Below are 21,827 nucleotides of genomic sequence, written 5' to 3'. Positions count from 1 at the left end.
TGTGGAACACAGGGGTCAGGGAGTTCGGGCTTTGAGTGTGTCCAGGTTCTGATTCCACAGCAGTGTGACCCTGGGCCAGGCTCGCTCTCTGAGCCTCCATTTCTACCTGTGGGAGATGACAGCTGGGTGAGGGCTGCTGTGTTGACTCGGCTGGGGGCGTTCCTGGCCCACGGTGGCCCTCAGTACGTTGAGGTCAGTGTCTGCTTGTCCAGGGCAGGGCAGTGAATGGTGTGTGCGTGAGGCCAGTGCCCCAGCACTTGGACCTCCTTCCTGCCCTGCCCTGGACAGCCGGAGCGTGGCTCTGCCCCGGGTCCGACAGCCTGGGAGCCTCACGTGGCCCCCTCTGCCCAGCCCCAGACCCCGCACCTGGAGGAGGACTTGAAGGAGGTGCTGCGCTCCGAGGCCGGCATCGAGCTCACCATTGAGGACCAAGTGAGGCCGGAGAAGCAGAAGAGGAAGGCTGGGGTGAGTTGGCGAGGCGGGCAGTGTGGCCGGAGCCGAGGGAGATGGAAGGTGGCTGGGAGCACGTCGGGACAATCGGTGAACGTGAGACGTCGGGAAGTGGAGCTGCCCCAGACCCTCGCTCCCCAAACGGTTATCTCTGAGACTGGCCAAGGGGAGGCCTCCTCTTCCTCTTTGAACTGTCGCTTAGCTATTCAGCACTGTGTCCCTTGTGCAGTGGGTCCAGGCTGGGTGCAGTGGGTAGAGCAGTGCAGACCCGGGCGTGGTTGCTCCCTCTTGGAGTTCAGTGGGCAGAGACACTGGTGACTTGGTACACATGGCAGAGAGGGACATAGAGGGAGTTTTCCAAGAGAAATCCTTCAGATGGAGCCCGCGGCGTCTGGGCCGCAGCAGGGTCAGTTCAGGGGAGGCGGAGAGCTGGCAGCCACCCTGGTCAGGGACTCCTGGAAGCAGAGGCCGGGGCAGGCGCTCCCAGGCCAGCCTCTCCCCCGCTGCCCTTCCTGTGGTTTCCTGATAGCGGGAGGTCATTGTGCTCCTTTCCCCTGGAAGCTCCCCTCTGAGGAGAGGCAGGAAGATGGGAACGTGTCAGGGTGGCAGGTAGAGGTTATGGGAGCGAGTGGGGGAATGTGGGCAGGCAGGCTGGGGGGACCCCCTGGCTGGGGCCACGGGGTATTGTAGGTAGAGAGAACTCCACCCCAGGCCATCCTGGGCCTCTCCTCCGTGTTGCATGGTGGTTCTGAGCCAGGACTGCACCTGCGTGGGGCACACTGCGGGGTTGGGGTGCTGTTAGTCCCAGGGCCTCTCTCTGGTATTAAAGCCCCCCGACCCCCGACTTGATGGGAGGTGCAAGGGTGGGGCTGGGGCATCCCTGTCACAGGTGTTGGTAGAGGGCCAACAGTGGGTTTATGTCTCCTTGTTACTGCCCATGGATGGTGGTTTTAGTGGAACTTGGATGATTATTTTGGGGGCCTGTTTGGGGTGGGGGTGGGGCTGTTAGAGACGGGGAGTCTGTGCTGGGTTCATTCAGGGGTGAGGAGTGGCTGTCTGGGTGGCGGTTGGTGTTTGTGTCCTGGCTCCCATTGTAGCATCTGGCAGGAAAGTCTGCCCTGGGCGTGGAGGCTTCAGTGGGGCCACTGTTGTGTGTCCCCCCGAGGGAGCCCCAGCCCAGCCCTGACTGCCTCCTTCCCCCCCTCCCCCCCAGCTGCGGCGGAGCCCCATCAAGAAAGTCCGCAAGTCCCTGGCTCTTGACATCGTGGACGAGGATGGGAAGCTGATGATGTCCTCGCTGCCCAAGACTCTGTCCTTGGTGAGGGGCCGAGAGACGCTGTCCTCACTTGGGAGCCGGGAGGATGCTCTCCCTGGAGGCCTCTGCCTCTGGGACCCTGAAGCGGTGGGCGGACCCTGCAGGTGGAGTGGCCTGGTGGTTCTTGGAAGTGACTTCTGTGTGCCATTCAGCAGAAAGTTTTATTATTTACAGGGGTTTGCTAGAATCCTTGTGAAAACCATGGGTCTGGGCCCCCAGCACCTTCCTGGGACGCTACTCATGGGGGTGACCCCGGAGAGTCAAGGACAGGCCTGAGGCACAGCCAGGTGGTGGGTGCTCTCCAGTTCCCAGGCCGACCTCGGGAAGGGGCTGCTGCCTACACACAGGCGAGGTCCTCAGAAACTGTGCCCCAGTGTTGATCTCTTGAAGCTGGGGATGGGGCGAGCTGCCTTACCCAGACACCAGTGGGAGGCAGTGAGGGGCGTGGGGGTCACGATGGAACGGATCTCCAGAGCAGATCTTGCAGGTACCCACAGTCCTTGCGGAGAAACCTCTGCGTGGACTTGGTCCCCTCTAGCCAGACCTGCAGCTGGCATCGTGTAGGGCATATAAAATAATTACCAGGAAGAAAAGCCGTTTGGTAAGTGGTTGAGAGCACAGGATCTGGAGCGGTGGACCTGCGTTGAGTTCCGGCCCAGCACTTGCTCTCTGAGATCTCTCAAGGCCCCGACCCTCAGTCCCCGCCTGTGACAAGGCCCCGAGCCCATCAGACTGTGAGGAGGGTCAAGGCCAAGCTGAGTGGGGAGATTGGACAGACCTGGGTGCTTGGTGCAGCTCCTCGGGGGGTGCCGGTAGACTTGGCATCGCTCCGACTGGCCGGCGACCCGGGAGAAACCAGAGCACCCTCCTCTCCACCTGATGCTGGCGGGGAGGAGCCAGCTTCCTGGAAAAGGACCCAGCATTATTGAGCATGTCCTGGGTGGTGGGCTCCAAAACAGGCACTTTCCAAATAGCGCCTTAATCTTTACGTGATCTCCCACCTGGGAGAGAAAACTGAGGCATAGAGGCTAACGTCGTGCCTCAGGTCGCCACAGCCCAGGAGGATGTGGCGCTGGGGGATGTGACCGTGGGTATTTTTTGAACATGTGACAAAATAGTGTCTTTCACTTGGTTTTGATTTCAGCCGGCACATGTGCCATCAGGCTCCTCCAGCCTTATCCTGCCAGGCATCAGAGGAGACAACAGCCTGCTCAACCAGGGCTTCCTGCAGGCTAAGCCTGAGAAGCTGGCGGCGGCCCAGAAGCCCAGAAGCCACCTGCCAGCACCAGCACCTGCCTCTGCCTCTGCCTCTGCCGCTGCTCCTGCTCCTGTGAGTGTTGTTCGCAAGTGTGGCACCACCCTGGGGGGCTTGCTCTGCTGCCCTCTCACCGCAGGGCCTTTGCACAGGCTGTTGCTTCTGCCTGGATTCCTGATCAACTTAGGTTTCAACTCTCAGTCCCGATGCCACTCCCTCAGAGAGCCCTCATGCTGGCAACCCCCCCCCCCCCCCCCCCACACACACAAGTCCCCTTTTCACAGCAGGGGTCTCACTTGTCTGTATTTAGTTGCTTAGCACCTGGCTGTCCTTGAGGACAGAGGCTGCACTGGTTGCTCCCGTGTGTAAACATCTGCACGTGTGAATCCCTCCTCCCCACCTGCCTACCCCTCCCACCAGGCTCGCTTCCACCAGGATTCCCTGGGGGCGCGCTGCCCCTGCCTGGATGGTAACCTTCTTGCCTCCTCCCAGATGACCAGTGCCTGGAAGATGGTGGCCTGCGGGGGGACCAGGGACCAGCTCTTCATGCAGGAGAAAGCCCGGCAGCTCCTGGGCCGCTTGAAGCCCAGCCACACGTCTCGAACCCTCATCTTGTCCTGAGGGGCTTGGCAGTCACGAGCCCACTCTCATGTTTACAGGGGGCTGGGGGTCAGGCTGGTCTGTGACTTTGAGAACCACACTCAGGTGACCACCTGCAGGGAGCCTTCTGCTGCCAGCCCCGCCCCAGATCCCTCAGGTGGAGACGCAGGGCCGCCACTGTCCTGTCTGCATGCCGCTGTGCCTGCAGCAGTATCTGGTGCTAACAGAACGAAGTCCTCTTTCCAGGGCCACAGGGAGCCCCATGCTCTGGTTAGGCCCGGCCTCATCTCAGACCCCTGCTTAGGACCAGGCATAGCCTGTGTGTTTCTTCTCACCCTGTTGGTGTGTGTTCTTGAAAGAATAAAATGGCCTTTTCCCTTGCAATCATGGTGCTACTCTTTCACCACCTTGTGGTCGTTGGTGTGTTTGCAGCCGTAGGTAAAGTGGGCCATAGCTACTTCTTAACGGCCTTGGAAGGTCCTTTTATCTGATTTTAGGCTCCCTCTTCAGCATCCTCGTTAAGCAGTTGTCTGACCTTTGAATACCTCCCGGGATGGGTGAAGTGACCCTTTCTCAGCAGCCAGCTCCATTGCTGGGATAAGTGGGATGAAAGATTCTGGAATCCAGAGGCATTGGGACTATGCCTGTGTCTGGATTGTTCCCCAGGACACCTGGCAACTCTCTGTGGCTCTCCTGGCAGCTGTGGATACAGCTCTGCCTTTGGATCACACAGTGTGAACCCGCTTGGTCACCTCTAGTGTGTGTCCTGCTGTGAGCCTGGGAGTCCTCGGCTGTGAAATGGGGGGAATCATTAACCTTTCAGAGTTGTTGAAGGGATTGGCGAGAACATACTTGGGGCTCAGAAAATAAGGACTCTTTGGATGTTATCACAAAAGCTTTCTCGTTCCTTATACACAATAAACCCTACAAAGGATTAGTGTCAATGCTTCCGCTGGGAGCTCTGAGCGGAAGTTATTAAGTGATCAAGTCAGGACTTGAACCCGGCCCTGGACTTGAAGGCTGCACTGGAATCATCATTCTATTGCACAGCCAGGGAAGCAGTGCAGTGCCATAGAATAAGCTTCAGGTGTAGGGTCAGTTTCTAACGGCTTTCCATGAAAGTACAACACATCCCAAGTGAACAACAGTTGGATGAATGCCCACAAAGTGGACACATGTTACTAGAACCCAGACCAAGAAATAGAACATGACCAGCCCCCCAGAGGGCCCCTCTACACCCTGTCCAGGTTAGCCATGATCCCAACTTCCAACACCACAGATTTGTTTTGCCTGTTTGTGTTTTAAATTTTTATTTGTATGAAAAACATTGATTTGTTGTTTTTACTTATTGGTACATTCATTGGCTGATTCTTGTGTGTTCCCTGACCCAGGATTGAACCCATTACCTTGGTATGTGCTCTGACTGGGAATCGAACCCTCAACCTTTTGGTGTATCGGCAATCCAACTATAACAGCCATTTCTCAGAGCAAGGGATGCTTCACATCTGAATATTGGCAATAAAAACTTGTCCCTTAGTGTTGTGGCCAGGACATCTAAAAATATTATCTGCAAGGGACCTGGCCCCAGTGTAGCTCCCCTCTCCTCCCTCTGCCATGCCAGAGTCCCGCTATCCTAGGGCACGCTTTTCTGCTAGGCTCCCTCTGCCAGGAACCCTGCGTAAACTTGGAAAGCTTGCCGGCCGCCCACGGCTGGTGGGGCTGCCTTCACCCAGTCCACTTGCCAGCTCTCCTTTGTCATTCAGTCACTGGCACCCAGCCCAGCACTCGCTTGCTGTGGTCACTGTCCCTGTTAACAAGTGTTTTTATGATGGTCCCTGTAAGAGTGTGTCCACCAGCAGATGTTTTCTGGAGTCGGGCCAGTAGAGGCTAGGAATGAGGACTGAGGAGGGAACAGGTGGCTGAGATCCAGCTCAGGGATGTGGAACAGACATTCCTCTCGTGGCCTCCCCTTTCCCCTCTGCCCCCATCTCCAGGCAGGAGTTTCTCTTGAGCCCCTGCATTTCCTTGTTCTTCCTGAAACACCTCGAATCCGGCCTTGGGACAGTAGGCCAAGTGGGGAACCTGCCTCTAGGGGGCTCTGTCAAGACTGTGCGGACTTCCCATATGTAGTGACAGCCTGGAGCATTGTGTTGAGGAGGATTCTGAGGATACTGTCAAGGCTCAGGAAAGAGTGCTGTGATTGATTAGTTATGTCTGTTATGAGCACAGAATGGGTCGTAGTGACATGTTTCACATATTCACTACTATCTCTGGCTTAAAAGTATTGGTTAGTATTGATCAGAATGGACATGTTATTTTATTTGAGAGATGAATGTTTTTAAATAGGTGCTAAATCCTTTTACATTTATATGATTATTGATATGAAGAGCCTTTTCTTCATTAACTCTCCTCCTGACCTTACTGTTCCTTGTACAGGGATGGGCAAAAGTAGGTTTACAGTTCATATGGTAAATCATACTCCCTCTGTCCCATAATAATAGTAGCAGTTGATGAATGTAATTTGTCCCATAATAATAGTAGCAAAAGAAAATAAATATAGAATGCAACATTTATTATAAAAAAACTAGATTAAAGTAAACAAATTAAAAATAGTACTCCTAATTTTTATTTTGAGTGTTCAGATAGTTTCTGGATTTCTCAATAATTTTGTTCCTGTATTATAAACCTGTAGGTAGGATCCTTGGCTGCGAAGCTTTGCTTTCCCTGTGTGCGTGAGCTTAAAATTATTGGAGCCATTGTTCGTCATTGCTTCCAGCATAACTTGCTGAAGTGACAGAAACGTATTATCCAGTATTTCGGGAGAAATATTATCAAAGGCTAATATGGTGCCTCTTCTGCTAAGAGGAATATGTCTAAGTTTTCCAAGTTTTCCTCCATAATCTTTGCATTTACATCCACAGTTTTGTTTTTTCAAAGAATCAACATTAGCATAAGATTCTCCTTGACAATTATTTTCAGAAGCACGTTTCCAAATTCTTGATATGGCCATTCTGTTGCACTTAAATTGTTTTGCAACTAACGTAATTGCACCTTTCTGCAACTTTTTCTTTTGATGCATCAAGAACTGGACAATCGCAACTCGATCTTTGCTTGAAAACTCTTTTTTTCATCTTACCTTTACAATGGGTTGATATTCAACTAAAATAAAAAAATTGATTTCGATCAACGGATGAAATTAGAAAAATAGTTATAATTCGTAATAATTAGATTAACCTAAAAATTGAAAGATGTGTCAAAACAAATGACAGATGTCATGAAACATTGATTTTGATCGAAGGCTTCGCAGTTTTGCGCTACAACATAACTTACAGCTGCATTCGCCAATAATTCCCGTTTAAATATTCACTTGCTACTATTATTATGGGACAGAGGGAGTAATACAAGAACAAGTTCTGTCACGTTCTCACAACTGTAAGTCCGTATTTTAAGCCTAAGTTTAAAAACTTGACAAGACTCTTCCTCTTGTCATTTTACATTGGCAAAGTTTGTTTCTACGTGTTCTCATGTTTACTCCCCTCTGCTTGTGTCTCAGACTTCCCACGAGGGGGCATGCAGGAGAATGTTGTTTCTGCTAGAAGTTTACCTTGTATTTTGGTTTTGTTTGTCTAACAATGTCTTTATTCCTCCCTCATTCGTAAAAGATATTTGTGCTGCATATAGTTGTGTTTTCTTTTTTCTTATTGAAGCCAAGTTCACTTTCTTCTAATTTCCACTCTGTGGCTGAGAATCCAAAATTCCACTGATACCTAACTTCCTTTGAAGGTAACCAAGCTATTTCTTTTCATACATCTGTTTTAAATAATTTTTCTTCACCTTTGGTTTTCCTACAGTGTCACTCTGATGTTGAACAGTGGATTTCTTTTTATTCTTCCTTTTTGTTTATTTGTTAGACCTCTTGAATCCTGTGGCTTTGTGTCTTCCATTAGTTTTGGAAAATACTCAGCCATTGTCTCTTCAAATAGTCCTTCTTACCTTATTGTCTAATTTCCCCTGAAATAATAGGTGTAACTTTCATTGACATTTCAGTGTCCAAAGAAAGTCTCTTGGCCACATCCTACTTCAAGGGTCCAGAAGTACAGTCCTGTCACGTGTGCCGAAGGAGGGGGATAGGAACTTGGTCGAGAGTCCTAAGAACGTCCCACGTCACCAGTCGTCATTTCCCTTTCTCCCACAAGTTCAGTGCACTCCCTCCTGAGGGAGGAGACCCGAGTGAGAGCTCAGCTTAGAGTGAGGGATAATGGCTTGGTCACTGGGGACTTCCTGGGCTCTGGCAGGACCTCACTCTGGACTGGTGGGAACTCTAGTGTCTCCAACCACACCGTCTCCCGTGAGGAATGAGAGGCACACGGAGTCATGCTCTCTGTACCCCTACCCCGGGGCTGTCTCCTGCTGTACTTGGTGAACTGTAACTTCCGCACCATTTATGTGACTGACAGCCTCTTTTCTCCAGGCCTGTGATCCAGTATTGGAGGCACGGTGACCCTGCCCCCCCCCCCCCCCCCCGGGAGTTAACAGGTGGTTCAGCATCTGCTCTGACATACCCCAGAGCCCAGCATGCTGCTTGTTGACACGGATGATGCTTTTGGATGCCAGTCCCATACCCTTTCTCATGCTCATGTCCAGGGCTGGCCAGGCTCAGTAATCCAGGCATTTGTAAGTCTGCGAATGGAGATAATGAAAGCACTTAATCTGTTCTTAAAATCCGCATAGGAAGGAGCAGGGCATTAGCGGTTGTCTGTTTCTTTGCGGCTGAGCACCCATTAGTGCGACAGGCCCACATGCAGTCCATTAGGGAGAGAGGGAAGGCCGGCTTGTTAATGCTTCTAATGGGCATCTCGAATGGACCTCAAGCCTGCAGCCTTCTCCCGGGTCTGCTCGAGCCTGGGACCTGACAGGTCGCTCACCATGGCAACCAAGGGAGAGAGGGATGCAGACAAACCTGTCTGCACATACATGACCAATAATGCAAGTGAGGTCCGGTCCCCCTTCCGCTCACTCCCCTCCCACACCGATCATCCTGAGGGATGCTGCGACAGGTGGCGATGCAGGCATGGATGGGAGAAGGTCCCAGTGTTCAGAGACATGCTTTCTGGACATGACTGTGTCCTGGCCAGCCCAGCCAGCTGTTAGCATTAGGGATGGAGCCATAGGAGGATGAGAGCCACCATGAGTCTGAATCCCGCAAGCTTGGAGAGACTTCTCACTTCAAGGCCAGTGCTGCTGCCCCTCCAGAGCAGCCCTAGAGGATGTCCTGTGACAGGGCGCCCCCTACCTCGCAGGAGGTCCACTGTTAGGTTCTTACACTGAACTGAGCCGGCCTGCCTCTCAGCATTCAGCAGGTACAGCCGCCTCTGTGCCCTCGGCCCTGGGAACATCTATCCAGGGCTCGCCGAGCTCACGCAGCGTGCACGTGGCGCGGTGGGGTGGCCACTCCCTTTCTGGCTCCTTGTGTGTCCTTGCTTGTGCAGCAGGCCGTGTGGACAGCCCGGCCCCTCCGAGCACCTGAGTCTGGCCCTGGGCGTCCCCACGCTGCCCTCCGTGGGCGGCTGCTTCTTCAGGCTGCCCGGTCTCCGCCCTTTTGGGCCCCCGCTGGCCCCTTGATTGAGGACCGTATTTTGAAAACCTTCCGCGCTGTGCTGTGCAGCGCTTCCCCAAATGGACCGGGGGGCCTTGCTGACTACCAGACTGAGAGCCGTTTGGGTTGCTTGTCAGGTTTATGTGTCACGGCCCTGCTAGATGTGAAAAGGAATCGGAACGCATTCTATCTTTGCCTGCTTTCTGCTCGGCTTACAGAGCCTAGAAAGCTTCTTTGGAAGTTTGGCAGAGCTTCTTCACTAAACTCTCTGACCCCTGCCCTTTTGGGAAATAGTTCAATGTCTGTTTCCAAGTTGGTTTCATGGTTTTCTATTTGTTTTGGTAATTTTGTTTTTCTAGAAAAGCACGCTGTTATGGAATGAATTGTGCCCCTCTCTCCCCCCCAAATTCATATGTCAAAGTCCTAACGGAAGTGTGACTGTATTTGGAGAGGCATTTAAAGAATTAAGGTTAAATGAGGTCATAAGGGTGGGCCCTCATCCAGTAGGACAGGTGTCCTTGTAAGAAGAGGAAGAGAAGCCAGAACCGGTTTGGCTCAGTGGATAGAGCGTCGGCCTGCGGACTCAAGGGTCCCGGGTTCGATTCCGGTCAAGGGCATGTACCTTGGTTGCAGGCACATCCCCAGTGGGGGGTGTGCAGTAGGCAGCTGATCGGTGTCTCTCTCTCATCGATGTTTCTAACTTTCTATCCCTCTCCCTTCCTCTCTGTAGAAAATCAATAAAAATCAATAAAACGTATTAAAAAAAAAAAAAAAGAAGAGGAAGAGGTACAGAAATCTCTCTCTTTCCATGGGAGCACAGTGGAAAGGCCATGTGAGGCCACGGTGAGCAGGTGGCCACCTGAAAGCCACCTCAAACCAGCCCTGATAGCACCTTGATCTTGGGCTTTAGCCTTCAGATCTGTGAGAAAATGAGCTTCTGTTGTTTAAGACACCCAGTTTGTGGTATTTGTTATGGCAGCCAGAGCTGACTCATACACATGCATTCTCCATTGAACACTCCAAATTAACCAGCAAACCATATGTGTTTAGTATTCTCTTTCATCTTAAAATTCCCTCTGCCTCTTTGGTTAAACTTTCTTTCCTTTCCTAATGTGTTTTTGTATTCGTCTCTCCTCCCCTTTCCTCCCCTCCCCTCCCCTTCTCTCCCCCCCTTCTCTCTCTCTCTCTCTCTCCCTCTCTCCCTCTCTCCCTCCTCTTCCTCTATTCCTGTCCCCTCCCTTTCTTGGGCTTTTTTTTTCTTTATTGATTAAGGTATTACATATATGTCCTTATCCCCCCCCCCCCCCACTCATGCCCTCATCCCCCTGGTGTCTATGTCCATTGATTAGTCTTATATGCATGCATACAAGTCCTTTGGTTGATTTCTCCCCCTTACTCCCACCCTCCCCTACCTTCCCTCTGAGGTTTGGTCTGATGGATGCTTCTCTGTCTCTGGATCTGTTTTTGTTCATCAGTTTATGTTGTTCATTATATTCCACAAATGAGTGAGATCATGTGATATTTATCTTTCTCTGACTGGCTTATTTCGCTTAGCATAATGCTCTCCAGTTCCATCCATGCTGTTGCAAATGGTAAGAATTCCTTCTTTTTTACAGCAGCGTAGTATTCCATTGTGTAGATGTACCACAGTTTTCTAATCCACCCATCTGCTGATGGGCATTTAGGCTGTTTCTAAATCTTCGCTATGGTGAATTGTGCTGCTATGAACATAGGGGTGTATATATCCTTCTGATTGGTGTTTCTGGTTTCTTGGGATATATTCCCAGAAGTGGGATCACTGGGTCAGATGGGAGTTCCATTTTTAGTTTTTTGAGGAAACTCCATACTGTTTTTCACAGTGGCTGCACCTTTCTTGGGCTTTTTCAAGTCTAGATATCTTATAGCTATTTACAAGTAGCCAATTCTCAGATTTATCATTTCTACTGGTTCATATTTTTTCTTTTTCATTCACTTTTACTTTTACTTTTAATTCTCTCCCCAGGCTTATCTCGTCGCTTCTTTTCTAGCTTCTGGAGCGGGAGACGTTATTCACTCCCAAGCTTCCTTGTTAATGACGAAAACATTTAGAGCCGCGGGGAGCCTTGGTTCCGTTCCATGAATCTGCATGTGGAGTTCCAAGCGTCGTCATGTTCTAAGTGGCCGATAATTGCAGTTCTTTCCCTTCTTTGACTTATTTAGGGATAAATTTCCCAGCGATTTAATTTTTCTGTTTATTCTTTGGTTTTTAATTCCTGCTTTTATTGCACTGTGGTCAGATAACGTGGCCTGAAGAGGATTGCTTGCTGGTACCACTGAGGTTTTCCTTGTGGTCAAGAATGTCATCAACTTCAGCCATTTCCTCACAGATGTTTGAATTAAAGGTTGTTTCTGTTTGTATTAAACTAAGCTTGTTTTTCCAAGCTGACATTCCTTGGAACGTGAGTCCTACAAATCACTCTGGGAAACACAGTCACTCTGGGTGGCTTCAACAACAGAAATGGATTTCCTCCAAGTTATGGAAGCTGGGGTCCCACCGTCACTCCTGGGCATCATCCCATGTACCAGGAAGTTGCCAGTTTGATTCCAGGTCAGAGCACATACTCGTGTGACTGGCTCGATCCCCAGTGTGGAGTGTGTAGGAGGCAGCCAACCAATGTTCCACTCTCATTGATGTTTCTCTCTCTCTCCCTCCATTCCTCTCTCTAAAAATCAACAAACTATTCTTTAAAATAAAATCTATCTATATATAAAAGGCTAATATGCAAAGTGTCCCCTTGGGAGTTCGACCAGGAGACTGGGAGTTCCATTGCTCGCTGATGTGTGCTGACCACCAGGGGGCGGCGTGGAATGAAGGAAGGGCCTGGCCGGCAGCTGGCAGCTGGGGAAGGGAGGCCCCAGCCGGCAGCCAGAAGGCCCCGATCGGCCCTGATTGCCGGCCAGGCCTAGGGACCCTACCCATGCACTAATTTCGTGCACCGGGCCTCTAGTATTAAAATAAAAAGCTATTTGGTGTTTATCTGATATTCAAATTTAACTGGGCATCCTGTACTTTTACTTGCTCTATCTGGCAACCTGTGGTGGCTTTATTCTAGGGGTCGCTGAGAACAGCTGGCTATCAGGTTTTGATCTGGGTTTTCATGGAGCCTCTGGTGAAAGCTCATACCCAATCATAATAATGTGGAAACATGTTTTTCATTTTCTTTTGTTTTGGAGAGTCTGTACCTTGGGAACCTCGTGTGGAAGGGCGGTTGGCAGGGAAAGATTTAATATTTCTGCATCCTCCAGCAAGCTATCACCAAATAATCAAATACCAGGAAAATCGCACTTTGAGATCTAATAACTTGGATTTTGGTTTTGGATCCAATCACAGAGAAGCCACTGGTGGAGCAGGTTGGAATGGAGTTGCCTCAGGACAGCATCAGTGAGACCAGGGACCCCAGCACAGTGGGGGGAGCAGCCTGGAGTCCTGGGCCCCCAGAGGGTGTGCCTGTGGCTGAGGGTGGGTGCTCTCTTGAGTGGGCAACAGGGTCTTTGGAATGAATGTTCGGGGGCTATGGCAGACTGTAGCCATCTCTGCAGCAGCAGGAGGAATCAGGGTGGCCCAGACTCCAGGGAGGCCAGTTTGGGCTAAGCACCACTCTCACCTGGACAGCCCTCCCCAAATGCTAATGTGGTTTGTACCCCCCGCCCCCAGCTTGGATTACCTCTGGGTTGGGGGGGGGGGGTGTGTGTGCATGTGTGCACCTGTGAAATCCAAATACAATGAACACTCACCCTAAGCAGAGTTGGATGAAGTGGCTGTTCTATGTTTACAACTTTTCCTGCCTTCAGTGGAAATGGGAGCTTAAAAGCTACAATGAGTTCAAAGATGAAGAAATAGGGAAATTGATAGCTTTTTATCCCCAGGGAAGTGACCTAGGAAATGGATACTTGCTAAGAGACCCACCCCTGTATTACCTGAGGTTCCAGCAGGAAGCAGAATCCCACCCAGTTGGATTCGTAAAAAGAATAGTACCGAAAAGTAGGTGGGCAAAGGCCCCAACCACAGTGTCAGTCTCCCAAGAATTAGCAACAGTGGGAAGCCTGGGGGTGGGCCGGGGAAGGGGATTGTGCTGTTGGAAGCCTGGGGGTGGGGCATATTGGGGTCCATTGAAAACGGAGCATGACACAGGACTGAAGCTGTGGAGGGGCTGAGGTGGTGCCTGAAATGAGACCCAAAGAAGGAAGGCAGTGGAAAAGAAATAGCCCCGTTTCTCTCTCTCCTCCAGCCTCCAGTCCCCAGAAGACAGCCAGCAAGGGTGTCTGGTGGTGCAATCCACGGGGGCCAACCTTCCAGGGCACAGAGCAGGGCAGGAGAACGGGCGGGGTGGGGGCGGGGGATAAAGAAGCGTGGGCACACCCTTCTGATGGAGCAGATGGGGATGCTGAGGCCCAGGCAGGGGGAGGACTGCCTACGGTCACTTAGCAATTGGAGGGCAGAGTGAAGACGTGCGACCTTACTCTCCTATTAGAGCTCGTTGCCCCAGACGGTGCTGCTTTATTTCCTTAACGCGCGGCTGTATTTTCTCATTTTCAAACCTTATTATACAAAGAAATCAGAAAATGCAAAAATGTCTGGAGAAGAAAATAACATGTTGGCGTCTCCTTCCAGATTGCCGCTCCATGCATGGACACACACACCTAATAAAGTGGGAGTGGGCTGGACAGGTTGGAGGAGTGAGGTCCTGCGAGTCCTTGGTGGGGCCTGCACTCGGCGGGTGAGCAGCCGGGTTCCTTGGAAGAAAGGCACACCCGAAAGAAGAGGAAAATGCAAAATAAATACAACCCCAAAAGCGGTCAGTGCTTGGGTCAGCCTCCGTTTCCCCAGCTGCTCCTTGGAGGAGTGGTTACAGGGTTTAATCAGAAACACGGGAACAGCAGCGCTCTGTGAGTTCCCGCAGGCGGTCCTCACACCCTCGGCCTCAGCATTCTCACCTGCACCGGGCTGACCCAGCGCGCCTGTTTTCTGGCCGAGGATGCGCGAGTGTTAACCATGTTCCTTCGCAGGGACTCGGGGCTGGTGATGTTTGGGTCCTTAGAGTCGCCAGGGCTGATTGTAAACGTATTGGACAGCAGATACGTGCAGGAGTCAACCCACAATGGGTGGTGTCAGTCCATAACCTGGGAATGTCTGCATTGCCCAATACGGAACCCCAGCTGCCTGCTGCGTGGGCACTAATGGTCCCGAGAGTAGGTTCATGCTGTTTTCACCACTCGGCCCAGGACACTCTGACAGCTGCCTGAACCCCACAGGCCCACTCCAAGCTTTGAGCTTCAGTCATGGGGGTCCAAGGGAGGGGGGGTTGGAAGAAAGGAGGGGTGTGGTGTGATGGGGGGCGGGCGGCTGCCTGGAGCCGGACCCCCTGGCAGGTCCCTTGCTACCAGCATGTTTCTGGGCATTTACCCAGATGGGTTCCTGGCCCTGCCCAGTTGTGTTATCAGGAGCCAAGGGTCCTTCCTAGAGCTGTCCCACCTTTATTTTCAGCTGCACATTTGTAACAGTTTGCTTTTCTCTTGCTGCTAGGATTCTCTCTTTGTCTTTAATTTTTGGCATTTTAATTATGATGTGTCTGGGTGTGGGCCTGTTTGGATTCTCCTTGCTTGGGGCTCTCTGTGCCTCCTGAACTTGTGTGACTTTCTCCTTCACCAGGTTAGGGAAGTTTTCTGCCATCATTTCTTCAAACACCTTCTCTATGCCTCTCTCCCTTCCTGCCTCTTCTGGCACACCTGGTCTTCTAATATCGTTACCTTTCACTGGTCCCACAGCTCCCTTAAGCTGCTCTCTGTTTTTTAATTGTTTTTTTCTTTTTGGTTCTCTGATTGAGCAATTTTTTCAACCCTGTCTTCTAATTCACTGATTAGATCCCCAGCTTCCCCTAATCTGCTGTGTCTTCCCTCATGTGTGTTCTTTATTTGTGTTATGTCATTCTTTATTTCTGACTGTTCTTTTTTCATAGTTACTATATCTTTTCTCATGCTGTTGAGCATCTTTACCACCATTATTCTGAAGTCTGTTTCAGATAAATTTCTTATCTCTGCTTCATTTATCTCTTCTTCTGGAGAATTCTCTTGTTCTTCCATTTGTGGGTTGTTTCTTTGTCTCCTCATTTTGGCTGTCTGTTTGGGTTTGTGACTATGTATTATAGATCTGCTACACCTCTCAATCTCTAGTGCAGGACAGAGTCATAAGCTGTTTCTGACTAATTAGATCAGGCAAAGACTTTAATCCTCTAGAGCAGTGGTCGCCAATCATTTGGACCTCAGGAACCACCAGTGATCCGCAAAACCACCTCTGGTTACAGACTGATAGGATTCCTCTTGATCTGCCCTCAGGCAATCATCCACAGGTGTGGCAAGGTTTTTTTTCAATAGGGGGGGCAATTGTTTCTTCCTGGAGGCTAATTGTTGTTCTCAGTCTCATAAGGGGCAAGGTGTTTTCCGATAGGGTGGGTCAGCTGTCTTCCTCCCAGGTAATGCCACCTGTAATAGCAATTATCTGTGTGAGAAACCTCTGCAGCTTGAGGGAATGGCTCAGCACAGAAAACCAGGGTTCTGCCTTCTGAGGTCTAACCCCAGAGCCCTCCATCCTCACTTCTGGTCACCCAGCTCCAGTCCACTCTGCTGTCCCTCTGCCAGAGCACAAGGTGGGTGACTCCACAGGGAATTTTATGCATTGGCCCTTTAAGAGGGTGCCTGAATTTCCAGCCATCTCTCCCTGGCAGACAGCTACCTGCTGCTTTTCACAGCCAGATACAATGTGGGTACCTTTTCAGTTCTGGTGCTCTCTGCTGGGGCCCAGCTCAGGAATTAGACCCAGAGTTCTCAGTGGCAAACCCCCCTCCCCCCCCACAGCTGCGATATCTCCCTGGAACTTCAGCTGCTGTCTGTAAGGGCCCGGTCAGCCATTTCGTGCCTCCTTCCAGCCTCTATGCCGTCTCCACTTTTGGTCCTCGGCGATCAGGGTTCTCTCCAGCGAGTCTTCTGTTGATTATTCAGTAAGTTTTTCTGTATTTTAGTTGTAATTCCAGTTTGGACCTGGAGCATGTCTGTGCAGCATCCACTTACTCCACCACCATTTTTAATCTTCAGCTGCACATTTGTAAATTACTTGTATTTCACTGTTTATTTTTTATTTCCATAGCATTTTAAATTATGAAATATGAAGAACAGGAAAAATGCATAAGTATAGTTCCCAGATTAAGGATAACTGGGGTCCCAGGAACCCCACCATCCCTTCCCCCAGAGATAACCTCTATCCTCACTTTAATAATAAAATTTCGGGTGCTGTTCTTTATAGTTTCACCGCCTGGGTAAGCCATTGCTTAGTTTTGTTTGTAAAATTGTAGTCTTTTTATTTTTAAAAAATTGGTGATTTTTTTCCTACTTCTCATGTCTCCAGTCCCCTTCCCCACAACCTGTTTATGGTATAAGTGAAACTGTTTTTCCCTATCTACTGTGGGGATTCAAGTGTCTTTTTTATTTATTTAATTTTTTAAAATATATACTTTATTGATTTTTCACAGAGAGGAAGGGAGAGGGATAGAGAGTAAGAAACATTGATGAGAGAGAAACATTGTTCAGCTGCCTCCTGCACACCTCCCACCGGGGATGTGCCCGCAACCAACGTACATGCCCTTGGCCGGAATCGAACCTGGGACCTTTCAGTCCGCAGGCCGACGCTCTATCCACTGAGCCAAACCAATAAGGGCTAAAGTGTCTTTTTTTAAAACGAGTTATTTTGCATAAATACATTTAGGGGAAAATTAAGTAAATAATAATAATAGTTCAGGTAGTGTACGAGATGGACAAAATGTTGAAGATGTTACCCAATGAAACGGAGTTTGGGGAACATTATGTTACATTGATGAAGGGAGACAGTCCCGGAGAGGCCATTGGAGAGTTAGGGAACAGAAGGCAGGTGCTGTGTCCCAGGGCACGGGAGGCACCTGTGTCCTTTGCCAAGTCCAGCAGCTGCAGCAGCGCCATGACCACCAGGGGGCAGCACGGCCCAAGCTTCTGCAGCTTCAGCGGCGGCCAAGTCGGGGTGGAGGGCTGAGCGCCCCAGGGATTCGAATTTGCATGTGGGTTCACCCTAATCTGAGGGTTCTCAGATGGAGGTTGGGAACATGTTCCCTTCAAAATGACCTGGGTGCTTGTTAACAATGTATATTTGGGGGTCTTCCTGGACCCACCCAATCAGCACCTTACAAGCTCCAGGGGTGGGGGTTTGGAAGTTTGAGAACTACTTACTGTTCTAGGGAGGTGGGCACAGTATTGGGTCAGAGTTTGGGTGTGGTGTGGGGTGTAGTGTGTGTGTGTGTGTGTGTGTGTGTGTGTGTGTGTGTGTGTGCGCGCTGGAGAGGATGGGGCAGGGAGCAGAAGATGATCAAACACAGAGCAGGTGGAATTGATGGACGGAAGGCTTGGGCTGACATTTTGGCCCCATCTTTTACCTGGACGGGTGGCAAGTTTCTTTCATTTTTGTTTTTAGCACTTCTTTCATTTTTTTTTTTTAGCACTTCTTAACTATCCATTCCTTCCTTCCTTCTTTCCACACCCATCCATCCATTATTCATCACCCTCTACCCACAACCCTTCACCATCTACCCACATTTTATCCATCATCCACCTTCCGTCCAATATACAGCATCCAAACTCTTACTGTATGGCCTTTCCAGATCTGGGGATACAGTGACAGACAAGAAAGACACCATCCCCGCCTTCCTGGAGTTCCTGCTTTCTGGGGAGCCAGGCAGTAGCAAATAATCCGGTAAAAGTGATGTTACAGGTTTGAGTAGCTGCTTTGGAAGAGGAGTATAGTGCGCTACACGCGTGAAGAGCTCTTATAGGGAGATGTGGGAGGGTGCGAGGAAGCCTTCCCTCAGGAAATTACGTTGGAATTGAGATCTGAAGGGTGGGACAGAGCTAACCAGGCACGGAGTCAGGGGAAGAGTGCTTCAGGTGGCGGAATCTGCACGTGCAAAGGCCCTGAGGTGGGAACTAAGAAGGCAGCCAGGCTGGCAGGCAGGGAGAAAGGAGGGTCCTTGCACCTGGGGTTTGGGCCAGGACCCTCAGATTCTCAAATTTTTCATCTTCAAAACGGGGCAGTAAAGTTTATCTTGCAAAGATGATTGAGTGTAACGACGAGTCCAAACCATCTAGTCCAGTGGTCAGCAAACTCATTAGTCAACAGAGCCAAATATCAACAGTACGATTGAAATTTCTTTTGAGAGCCAAATTTTTTAAACTTAAACTATATAGGTAGGTGCATTGTTATTAACTTAATTAGGGCACTCCTGAGGCTTAGGAAGAGCCACACTCAAGGGGCCAAAGAGCCGCATGTGGCTCGCGAGCCGCAGTTTGCCGACCATGGATCTAGTCTAATGCTCAGTACCCGGTTGGTGTCAAGGGCTGTGAGTGAGTGTAGGGGAGGGCGCCTGGGGGTGGGGAGCAGCTTGGTTAGGGGGTGAGCGGTGGGGAAGCACCGGCAGGTGCAGGGACCGGGCTCTGCTGGCTGCGGGGACCAGCTGAGTAGCAGGTTTTCACCCTGGTGAGAAGCACCGTTGGCATCACTCTCCTGTTGAAAACAAAGTGAAATTGAGAACATGGTGTTGTCTTTAACTAGGCCAAGATGACTAATTATTGGACTCATTTTCTGAAGCTTACCATATACAGACATGCGATTAGCCGGGGAGAGGAGCGTGTGGAAACCTGATTCATTCTGAAACCCCGATAGATGGAACGTGTGCAGGCTTCTGAGCGTAATGACTGTGAACATTCAGTTTAACTCAGCTGTCACCACAGGCGTGATACAAAATGAAATGTTTTGCATCAGCTCTGCGGAGCATCTTGGGGCAGCTCGTGGCAGCGCTGGGGGCGCGGAGGGAGGGAGGGAGGGAGGGAGGGAGGGAGGGAGGGAGGGAGGGAGGTGGATCTCTGCCAAGTTGTAAATGGTGTGAATGTGGGAGCTAGGGGGTGGGGAGGGGAGGGTCCTAGCTGTGGCGTTGACACTTAGTGATCAGGTGGTCTTGGCCCTTAGGCCAGATGACCTTTAAGGGCCTTTCCAGTTTTGTTCTATAGCAAAACGGGTCTCAGCTGCCCCCTTCACTTCCTTGGCCTCAGTTGGCTTCCTTTGATCATTTCGGTTCCCCAAGAAGTTTGGTTCATTTCACTCCCCGATGGGTGCACCTTCTTTGCAGTCCAGCGACTCAACTCCCCGTTCCAGACTCCTTTGAGGACACGTGGCCTGTGCTCTTTCCCCAGGAGTCAGTGGTTTAATTTGGGGCTGTGAAGTCCCCTGGGATCCAGTCTGCAGATACAGACTCCCCTGGGACCCATACTCACAAACCCCAGGGCTCCCTGAAGGCCCTTGAGCCCCTTCAGAAATCACTTCTGGGACTTGCAAAGGAACATTCATGAAGCCAGTATCAGGCCACACATGGGCCAGTGCTTTCTAAGTGCCGAGAGCCGTGCTAGGCACGTGGACACATGTGGTTTCATCTCCTTCACGTGGCTCACGTGACGTGGGTATCATTCCACCACTGAGAAGCAGGGGGCTAAGTGGTTTCCCCAAGTCACACAGTGAAGATGGGGCAAGGGGCACACATTTACTCAAGCCCATCTGGTTCCAACCCCTCCCCGATTTTGGAAACTGACTCCACCATCTGATTTAATCCTGACAACAGAAAACAGGGCCACTGGCAGAGAGCCCATCAGAGGGGAGGGGACCTGCGGGTAGGCCTGCTCCCTCCCTGAGCTTCTCATGTCACCCCTTCTTTGCTCACCTTGTTCTAGTTTCTCTTGTCTCCTTGCCATTCCTCCAAGTGCATTCCTACCTCAGGGCCTTTGCACCGGCTGTTCTCTGCCTGGAATATTTATGCACATTCCCCCAAATATCCAGGTAGCTCCCTCCCTCCCCCTTTTCAAGTTTTTGCTCAATTGCCACCTTCTCAGAGAGGCTCTGCTTGACCACTGCATCTAAAATACCAGCTTCCTTCCTTCTTTATCCCTCTGCCCACTTACCTTTTCCTTGTATTTTGTCCCCACTTGACATAGTAGGATATCAGTAATGAAAGCATGGACTTTGCTCTGCTCATTGTTACATCTTCAGGGCCAAGACCAGTGCCTGGGCTGTAGTCGGATATCAGTAAATGGGCTGAATTGAAATGATCGAATGAAGGAATAAACTGAGCTTTCATTTGAAGTGTTTTTGCCCATGACGGGAGCACTTGCTGAAAGTTTCATGAGCCACATGTTCTGATTTCCATATTGAGTATATATTGAAGTTATTCACGTGGTGGATTTGAGATGCACTGCAATTTGTTATTCTTTTTCAGTAGGAAGCTCTACATCATCACTTTTGTAGGTGCCTTCACTTTATCTTCACTCCCGTTACCAACATAAGCCATTGGGTTTATTTTGGGGTCCGTTTCTCAAAAAAGCAACGTTTTATCACTTCTTGGAAGTAGTTGGGGACGTGTAAGGACATGAGAGGATAACCAGACCCTGTTGAGATGTGTTGGGTGGTGGGCTTGGCTCACTTGCTGGCTAGGGGACTCACTGTCAATACCCTCCACACCCAGTCTGCTGGGCACATCATTTGAATTAATTCATCAATAATAATATATCAAACAACAATCGATCTCATGTCGTAGTGTTTGAGGATGGCTTACAACAGCAGTCGCCAACCTTTAGGACCTCACGGACTGCCAGTGGTCCGAGGACCGCCGGTTGGCGACTGCTGGCTTGCCAACTATTAATGGTGACTTTGCCAACGTCAAAGAGTCTGTTGAGTTTATCTACTCCAGGGGTGGGGAACCTTTTTTCTGCAAAAGGCCATTTGGATATTTATAACATCATTCATGGGTTGTACAAAATTATCAACTTAAAAATTAGCTGCTGTATTTGGTCAAACATTTAAGTAACTCACCCTGATGCCTTGGCAGGGCCAGACCAAACGATTTCACAGGCAGGACGTTTCCCACCCGATCTCTCGATCTCTGCTTACTTAACCTGGTGTCTTCCAGGTTTCCTGGCGCCGTGGCATTCTGAAGTTCTCTTTGTTCTCTCATGGTTCTAGAGTCCCATCCCCGAGGCTTCTGTCAAAGGCTAGGTCTTGAATGTGAAGGTAGATGGAAGCAAGGAATGCCAGGAGCCGCCAGAAGGTGGAAAAGGCAAAGAATGGTTCTCCCTCAGAGCCTTTGAGGGTGCCCTCCACTGTCTTTTTTTTTTTAAAAAAAATATATATTTTATTGATTTTTTACAGAGAGGAAGGGAGAGGAATAGAGAGTTAGAAACATTGATGAGAGAGAAACATCTATGAGCTGCCTCCTGCACATGCCTACTGGGGATGTGCCCACAACCAAGGTACATGCCCTTGACCGGAATCGAACCTGGGACCCTTCAGTCCACAGGCCGACGCTCTATCCACTGAGCCAAACCGGTTAGGGCACCCTCCACTGTCTTGCTGACACCTAGATATCAATCAGCCCAGTGACACTGATTTCAGACTTTGGCCTCCAGACTGCGGACACACATAGGTCTCAGTTTCTCTTTTTCTGGGTCAGTTATCT

At 50.3% G+C, this 21,827-nt stretch overlaps 1 protein-coding gene across 1 annotated transcript in view; it reads left to right on the top strand.

Moving 5' to 3' along the window:
- Window positions 1–4,004, top strand: part of MYBL2 (MYB proto-oncogene like 2) — a 31,616-nt gene extending 27,612 nt beyond the window's left edge. Inside the window, exons 11-14 of the mRNA XM_059707028.1 lie at window positions 352–465; window positions 1,664–1,768; window positions 2,910–3,095; window positions 3,513–4,004. Coding sequence (XP_059563011.1) covers window positions 352–465; window positions 1,664–1,768; window positions 2,910–3,095; window positions 3,513–3,641 — 534 coding nt within the window. The 3' untranslated portion in view covers window positions 3,642–4,004. The remainder of the gene's footprint in view (window positions 1–351; window positions 466–1,663; window positions 1,769–2,909; window positions 3,096–3,512) is intronic.
- Window positions 4,005–21,827: the final 17,823 nt, after the last annotated feature.

The sequence above is a fragment of the Myotis daubentonii genome, chromosome 8, assembly GCF_963259705.1.
Source record: "Myotis daubentonii chromosome 8, mMyoDau2.1, whole genome shotgun sequence".
Taxonomy (NCBI): Eukaryota; Metazoa; Chordata; class Mammalia; order Chiroptera; family Vespertilionidae; genus Myotis; species Myotis daubentonii.
This window is presented reverse-complemented; position numbering and strand designations above follow the sequence as displayed.